Source organism: Carex rostrata, chromosome 10 (assembly GCF_964058835.1).
Source record: "Carex rostrata chromosome 10, lpCarRost1.2, whole genome shotgun sequence".
Classification (NCBI taxonomy): domain Eukaryota; kingdom Viridiplantae; phylum Streptophyta; class Magnoliopsida; order Poales; family Cyperaceae; genus Carex; species Carex rostrata.
The window spans coordinates 13,335,665-13,344,690 of record NC_135927.1 but is presented as its reverse complement, the minus strand read 5'-3'; the positions used below and the strand labels follow the sequence as shown (position 1 = coordinate 13,344,690).

The 9,026-nt window shown below is 32.7% G+C and overlaps 1 protein-coding gene across 1 annotated transcript; it reads left to right on the top strand.

Moving 5' to 3' along the window:
- Window positions 1-1,958: 1,958 nt before the first annotated feature.
- On the top strand, window positions 1,959-4,875 carry LOC144560709 (protein transport protein sft2-like). The gene is made up of 4 exons (XM_078309961.1): window positions 1,959-2,338; window positions 2,726-2,993; window positions 3,697-3,801; window positions 4,578-4,875. The coding sequence occupies exons 1-4, from the start codon at window positions 2,139-2,141 to the stop codon at window positions 4,686-4,688; spliced, it is 684 nt and encodes a 227-aa protein (XP_078166087.1). The 5' UTR covers window positions 1,959-2,138; the 3' UTR covers window positions 4,689-4,875.
- Window positions 4,876-9,026: the final 4,151 nt, after the last annotated feature.

Sequence of the window (9,026 nt, the reverse complement as noted above, 5' to 3'; positions counted from 1 at the left end):
TTTGGTGTGATCATGCTGAACTTGATTGTTTACAATATTAATTGCCAATTTGTTGTCATACCAAAGTTGTAGGGAGTCTCTTCTAAATAAGCATAGCTCACATAACATGTTTCTCGCTCACATAACATGTTTCTCACCCACATCAACTCACATAGACTAACTGTCATAGCCTCAGCTATAGACCTAGCTACAACATTTTGCTTTTTGCTACGCCAAGATACAAGATTACCTCCAACAAATACACAGTAGCCTGTAGTGGACCTACGATCATCCATACAACCCGCCCAATCAGCATCACTCGCAAGCATTCAAATCTTTATCTGCAAGCATTAAAATTCTAAATTTGTATAGTTTTAACTCTTAATTACTTTTGTTTTTAAGCCAAAAACGTAAATATTTCTTTCACCCACTTTTTTATTTTTATTTTTTCTCTGATCATTCTCATTCATTTTCTCGACGATCCGTGATGAATTTTGTGAATCTAAAAATATGAACGTTTTTTATCCGATTTTTTCTTTCAAATGAGATCCATGAATAATAACTTTCAAGTTATATTTGTGTTGTAATTTTTTTTACCATTTTAAATCTCTGTGATTTTTTTTTTTTTTTTTGCTTCAAAATAATATAAACCTCATGTGCAAGCATATAAACCTCATTAATAACACTTTAAATCTCTAGAATAAAACATATAAACCTCATGTACAAATAATTTAAATCTCAACAATAACACTTCAAAGCATATAAACCTCCACAATAACACTGCATTTACAAAGCTCATTTACAAAACATATAAACCTCATGTACAAAGCCTTGAAAATTTTAATGGTTGTAGACTGAGATTGAAAAACTTGAAAATTGAAAGTGCTCATGAGTTTTACTTTAAAAAAACAAATGACTTTAAAATTACTCAAAATTATTTCTTCATGGATCTTATTTGAAAGATAAAGTCGAATAGAAAACATTCGTATTTTTAGATTCATAAAATTCATTACGGATCATCGGAAAATAAATTATAATGATCAGAGAAAAAAAATAAAAAAAGTGGGTAAAAAAAATCTTTCATTTTTTGGCTTGAAGACAAAAGTAGTTGAGAGTTAAAACTATATATAAATGCTTTCAAACAGAGGTTTATATGCTTGCGAGTAACATTTTAAAATGTTATAATCATAGCTTTAAATGTTTAGATATTAGTGCTGAAAATGAAAATTAGACAATATTAGAAGATTTTTCTGTTAAATTACTTGGAGAACATGCTTCGGTATGATGGCTCGGGATACCAGAACATTTCTCGAATTTTTTTTGGGATTTGGAACTTGATAGGGCGAAGAGATTTGACATGAACATAGACGATAAAAACTTTATTCAGTTTCTTTTTATTAAAATACGAATACGACCCAATATCAACTGTGTTTGTATGATATCAATACAAATACGACTCAATATCAACTGTGCTATTGTCTGAACCCTCTATTTTTAATATCTCTATCATGTTTTTATTTTTTAATAGCATAAAATTTTAAAACGTATATGTCAAAATAAAATTTTTAGATGTGATCTATATTATTTTCTCTATGTGCATATAAAAATTTATCACTTTTCAATTTTCTTTTTATATGAATCAACAAGTTGAAAAATCAACTTTCATAACTTATTCATATAAATATATTTTTGCAAGCTTTTGATACCGATCAAAACAAAATCAAAATATCGTAATCTTTTATATGTACATAGAAAGAATAATATATATCAAATTTAATGATTTTATTTTAAAATTTGAGTTTTAAATTTTAATTTATTAATATTTAAAAATTAAAATAGTAATAGAGATATAAAAATAGTGATATTTAAAACCTCCTCAATTACTATAACAAAAAATCAAAGAATTGATACAACCCAAAGTCAAATTTTGAGTTTCACTGAATAATGAATAATGGAGACATCCAGTCCTCTAAAACAAGTGTCTTAAATTCAACAATGACGGGTGGTTCTTCTCCGTTTCAACTACCTCGCCATCGCTGGTAGCGCAGATCTCTCTTTCTTCCACATAATCAAGACAAAAGCTCCTGCTGCTGCTGCTAAGCTAATTGCTACTTAATTCTCTCTTTTTCTCTTCTCATCTCGGCGGGGTTCGATCTACGATGCAAACGGCTCAGGCGTGGTTCACCGGCGGTCCGAGCGCCGCCACCGAGGAAACGAAACCAGGTTCGTCTTCATCACTCCTCTCCGACTGGAACAATTACGCGGCGTCAAAATCTGGCGAAGAGAGCTCAGGCCTTGGATTTGATCTCGAGGCAGCTGTACGGACGGCTAATGATAAGGTCACGGGCACCTTCAGCGTGTAAGATCTTGTACCAGATCTGAGTTCTTTATTTCGTTTGAATTCCTGGTTAATTATGTCCTTCAACATAGTTTTGTTGGATATTTGGCATTTTATTTGGTACATTGCTGTAACAAACTGAAATCCAGAAATGAGGTGCCTATATGAATACTTATTCAGTATTTTTGGTAACAATCTGAGAACATAGAGATTTCTGGAAAACAAATGTTCCATATTATGAAAATAACAAAGGGGTAATTCGTTTTAGAAAAAGATTTTCAAGGATCTATGAGAGCAAAGCATGAAAAATACCAAAGAAACACAATTAGTGATAAATTTACACAGTATCCACATCTACCTTCTTGTCCCCACCTTTCTTCATGTGTTAACGGATTCTCATTTTGGCAGCATGTCAAAAGGTGTGAGGGAAATACCTGGAAGCTTTCAGACCGCCACGAGCAACTTCCCATCTGGGAAAGCACTTATGTATTTTGGATTGCTTCTAGCCAGTGGAATTTTCTTTGTTTTTGTCGCTTTTGTCATGTTTCTCCCTGTCATGGTGCTAATGCCTCAGAAATTTGCAATTTCCTTCACACTTGGGTGTGCTTTCATTATTGCATCCCTCTTTGCTCTCAAAGGGCCAGCAAATCAGCTCTCTCATATGACTTCAAAAGAGGTCCTTCCTCTCTCTCTCTTTCTCACACGCACACACACACGCACACAAACACGTGCTCTTTTAGGTCAGTTGCTCACATTTGCATATTAAATTATCATAAGCAGTATTGCAAATGCCAGCCTGTTACCGGTATATGTACATGGTACAGTACCTGCTTGCTTCATTAAAAAGCCAAAATGATGAGGACTTGTTGGCAAACATATTTAGCATTTTGAAGTATTTGCAGATCCCACAAATGTTCCCCATTTCCAACTAATTTCTTCATTATCAAGGCATTGTCTGAACAAATTGACCATTGCATTGATATAATGGACAAGGTAAATCTAATAAACATTGACTACAAATTTTGTTTCATAAACCCAAGTTAGGCTGAAATTAAACAGATAGCTTAAGATATTGGATTGGAATTAATATGAACTGCTCGTGAACTTTAAGATGATATGGTTAGGAGTGATTCAAGCGTTATATGTTCAAGTTGTTAATTACAACTTTTTGTTTAGATGTCGGACTAAGCAAACAAAAGAAATTATGTTAGGTAATCAATTCTAAGCTTTAGAGGGCTATCAGTACATACATGTATTTCAAGATTTTTCAATGCAATCAAGGAAACTGACATGAATTAACTTTAAAAACAGAAACTGTGATTGTTTCCTTCTTTTATTGTTTTGATCATATCATTAAAGGGGTGATATTTGTATTGCAGCGACTTCCATTTACACTGGGTTTTGTTGGGTGCATGGCTGGGACCATTTATGTTTCAATGGTGCTCCATAGCTATCTTCTCTCGGTGCTCTTTTCTGCCCTTCAGGTAAAACTTTCTGACAATTCCTTTTACGTGATTTCATTTAACTAATTAGTGAAATCATGTTTGTAGATTTGGGCACCTTTACCCACCGTTGGGTTCTGTAAATATCCGGTTTTAATTTATTATTTGTAGTACAATCTAGGCATGCTTATATTTTGGTAATTTATTATCTGAAGCATTAACTATCATGTAAGACTTTTAATTGGATACATGGTAATTTCCCAGCTTGTTGTACACCGAGGTTAACATCACTCAAACTGCCACATTTTGAAGTACCTTGTGCAAGCTCATGATTTAAGTGACTAATTTAGAACTAAACTGAAATTTCAGAGTATAAAATAAAGTGAACATTTTTTTGAATTGCATTTGACAATTGATTTAGTGGTTATTGAAGTGTTTGAATGTGCCAACTGCCAAGGCACCAAAGGAATATGCTTCAAGGCAGTTTAAAGTGGAGTGATGCTAAAGCCTCCATAAAGTTACATTGAACTTGAAGCATCAAAATCTCTAACTTTGATTCTTTTTACCCTTGCTGCTTAATTTGTTAACATAGTTCACAATGGCAACTTGATATTTTTATTCAAGGAAACCTCATCTACTTGGAAACTACTACCGAACATTAACACCTTAAATATCTACTTCCTTGAACTAAACACTTGTACCCAAAATTGAAGTAGTACGTTCTCGCACCCAAATTCATCCTATGCTAATTTACATTACTTGGAAATTCCTTGTATCATTGAATGCCTTGTAAGATTCAGTAATTTGCTATTTTTCAGGTTCTTGCATTGGGATATTACACAATATCATATTTCCCTGGAGGGTCGACCGGGTTGAAGTTCCTCTCATCAAGCCTTACCTCTACTGTGCTCAAATTATTTGGTCGGTGAAGGAGGCCTCTTTTTGCAGCTAGCGATATATATTTGTTTTTTTTTTTTTTAATTTTCTTTTCATGTATATTGTCAAGTAAAGGACTAGCCTGTTCGCAGTCCTCTGTTTGGTTTCAATTTGACAAAATGTTGGTGTTGATTAGCTTAGATCATACATTTTGTTGGAAGATGAGAAAATGGTACAAAATTGTTACTGTCTCGCTCCACTTAAAAACTGAGTTTGATTAACATGTTTTTATTGGGAAGTAAAAAAAAAAAAAAGGTTAGCTAATACTGTTAAAATAGACAAATTTCATATTTTCATTGTAATATACCACTAATAAACTCAGGACTAAACACAGCACATGCACAAAATATACGATTTACCCATAGCTAATCTTCACCCGTAATTGTTAAAGACTAGTATAAAATCTCAAATAGAATAATGTAATACAAACATAACACAAAATTGTTTTCCGATTCTGCTTGTGGGAAATCAATTCTATCATCTGATTTGAAGTTCACTGTATCATTTATTCCACCATGTGAAACTCTTTCATGATACAAAGCCTTCTCTAAATTTCCAAATCGCCACCTAAAACTAGGTATCCTTGTCATGTTAGCTACTATCCCTTACAACATGTTTAGAAATTAAAAGATTACGCGCTGATTGTAGACATTGAATTTCGAAAGTTACGATCTCTTATAGATCTAAACCATATAGTTCTCAATTTTTTTTTCCCAATTTTACATACTGCGCATTTTAGGAAACAAATCTGATGCGATCCGAATTGGATGAACAATATCCTGAAATCCCTGCTTTTCCAAATCCAACTGTTGATTTATTTTGAGATGGGTGCATAGAAAAACTAGCTGTTTGGAGATGCGTGCACATAAAAAGTTGAATGGTTGGATTTGGAAAAGCAGGGATTTCAGGGTACTGTTCATCAAATTCAGATCGCAGTAGATTTCCGGAGCGCGAAAAAAATCTGCGGCCTGGATATTTTTAAAATTCCACTCAGAACTTGGTTATTTTTAATAAAATAATTTATTTTTTTGGGTATTTTTAAAAAAATCGGGTTCTATATTATATTTCACTATTTCTTGCTCTCGATTACAGTTAAACACACCTAAAAAAAACATTTTTTTATATAGTTTTTCTATTAACTTAATAATTTGAATTTTATGTTATTTTCTCATTTCTAGTTCGAATTTGCTCAATTTTCTGTGTTTTTCCAAAGCATAGAATTGCCTAAACAAAAGCTCTACTTGTTCTCGACTGTTGCTAAATTGTTAATAAGTTTTTCTGGAACCAACTCTAGATGCCTTGCTTAATAGTTTGTTTAACAAACCACTAAGGAGAGCTTATCTTTGTTTTTGTTAAAGAGGTTCAAAGATCACAATAAAGATCTTTTGATTAGAAATATAATGCTTATCAAATTTGAAAGGATATCTAAACCAATCGATATTGGTATGGAACTATTTCAATTAATAATGTAGCATTTTTTATAAATTCATGAGAAGAGCAAGGTTCGTTCCTTTTTCTTTGGCTTGCTCATTACTAAAGCTTTGTTGTTTAATTTTGGTTTTGATTACTAGATTAAGGTCATAGGTCTCTATGCTTGGTTTTTCATAGTTCAAATCTTATAGAAGAAAATTGGAAGAAATGATATTTTTTTTGTTGAAGAACTTAATCACTACTTTAAAATGGCCCAAATTTTTTAGATCAAATAATTTTCTACCTATCTAAAAAATAATAAAATAATTTTGAAAAAAATGTTAAATTTGGTCTCTAATTGCATATTTATACAAGATCATGTTTAATGGCTCAGATCAACTGTTTAAACTTTAAAATAGAGATATAAATTTAGATTGATCCGTAATATACATATTACCATAGCTATGCTTGAAAATATATACTAGTGAGTTGCTAGACACTGTAAGACTCTTACAAACCTCTGAGGTAACATAATATTTGAGTTTAGATAGATTGGTCTGAAATAAAAACAGTGGTCCCTTCAATATTTGTGCGAAAGCGAATGGGACAACCAGTATCAAAATCAAAATTTCTGATACCTCGGGTGATATGTTTTTTTTTATGTTGAAAAAATGGGTTTTTTCCACTGATTTCATTAGAAATCATAATAGTTCAAATTGCTGTTAATTCCAAAAAACTGGAATTATAACAGATACAAAAACTGAATCCACCAGCAACATTCAACAACAACTAATACCAACAAAAAAAAAAAACTAAAAAAACCAAAAAAAAAATACATCAACAAAAGCCACAAAAGAGAGCAAGATAAACAAGAATAGTTCTACAAAAATCATTCATCTAACAATCTATCTAGATACTCTAATCCAAGAATAGGGGTTGTACCTCCTATGACCTGTGTTGGTGCCTCTACCACTTCCACTCCTTCCTCTAATGAAACCTCCTCGGCCTCTATTGGAATCAAATCCTGACATGGCATATCATTAGTAGTTAAAGATAATATTAAGGATAAATGCAATAAAGTGTTAGTTTGTAATAATCTAGAAGTCAATAATACGATAAATTATCATAAAGCTTTGTTCATGAATTGAATGTTTATTTATATATCATTTTGTTGCCTTGAGTATTATTGAATTTATGGATCATTTCGAGTTCATGACTGAAATTGTGAAACTCCATAATATAGATGATATATACTCTTAAAAAGTCACTGACCAAGGTAATTAGCAGAAACACTAATTACCGCGATAAGGTTAGTATGTGGATTAAAATATGGTTAAGTTTTACAAACCACCTGACACGAGATGTCATTTTAATCACATAGATACATGTTCTAGGAACATGGTATTTGACAGACCCCGAATGAAACATTAAATAGAATTGTGTTCGTGTCATTTATGTTTTCATTCAGTGTCAAGTTCTACAGTATGAGGTATTTATCGTTCCCACTAAGAAATATGTATGTGTGAGTGTTATCTAACGCTGTCCGTAAAAAGCAGTCATAACGGTAGCATTTTCATATGTATAGCTTAGCTGAGGAAGTGATAGTTTACCAAGAATACTATTTGTCCCTCCTATCTCTATACGAGCTATAACATCACTGGGCCCCTTGATAGAGTAAGATTATCTGCTAGCGGTATAATTACAAGAGTAATTATATTTGATAATCTGCTCAAGATCAAGAAAAGATTCAGTTAGCAAGGATGACACACATCTACCTTGAAACTAATATGAAAGTTATAAGACAGAAGAACAGACACAAGTAAATTGTTTACTGGATCGTGATATTGTACAGTACAGCATCATCTGTGTAATTGGATGGTCATGATGTGTTGCCAGATGCTTCTCATGATTATAGAAGTTAAAACAGTTTTAACTCTATTTACCAACATAACACAGATCCTATTGGGTCACACCATATAGGAGTTAATCGGAGAATCTTATTGTGATTGATTATAAATTGGTTATGATCAATAGTAAGATGGTTATAATTAATTATACGTGTTATAATTAAATTATAAATGTTATGTAAAAATAACAAGCAAAAACATTGGTTAATTTATAAACGTGTGTGACACGTTGTATAAAAGTTAACCGGTTAATTTATAAATGTGCAGGACACGTTGTATAAATTACCGAAACAACAACCGCAAAAAAATATATATATAATTGTTCAGAATAATTATACGAATATTATTTGTATTCGGGCCGAGGGCATTCAGGTCTTTTCAGATTCGTCATTATCCGCATGACATGTCATCGATCTTATCCAGATGACACGTCATCGATCCTATCCACATGACATGTCATCATCCTTATCCATTCAATGGCATATCTTGTTAATAGGCCGAACTTGGAGGGCATTTTGGTCTTTTGGCAACCGACCCTAAACCCTATAAATATGGGTGGAGGGGTAGAGAGAAAAACTACTAATTCACTCATACCGTTTCGTGTCGAAACGAATCGGTATTTTCTCTCTTTCTCGGTTTCTCTCCCAAATAGTGTTTCGGTTGAGAAAAGAAAGTTATACGTAGTTGACGTATAATCTTGCGGGTTGTTGTGGAGTATATTTACGGAATCGATGAATAGTGTTTTACCGAATTTCGCAGTATGTCAGTTTTGCTCATTGATGAAACTGAGTAACCAAAAATTCGTGTTTACGAGTTTTTGTATTTTCCCCGTAAATAGTGTTTTTGCAGAATTTCGCGGTTTACGGTATTTCTGGCAAAAGAAATAAACCGCTCTCTGGTTAGTCCTGGTGGATAACCGATAGAGGCATCAGACGTCTGATGCTCCGAGTAGAATCATTCCCGTGATGTAGCTCTACTCGCTCGGTCTGCATTCCAACTATGATTTGGAAACAA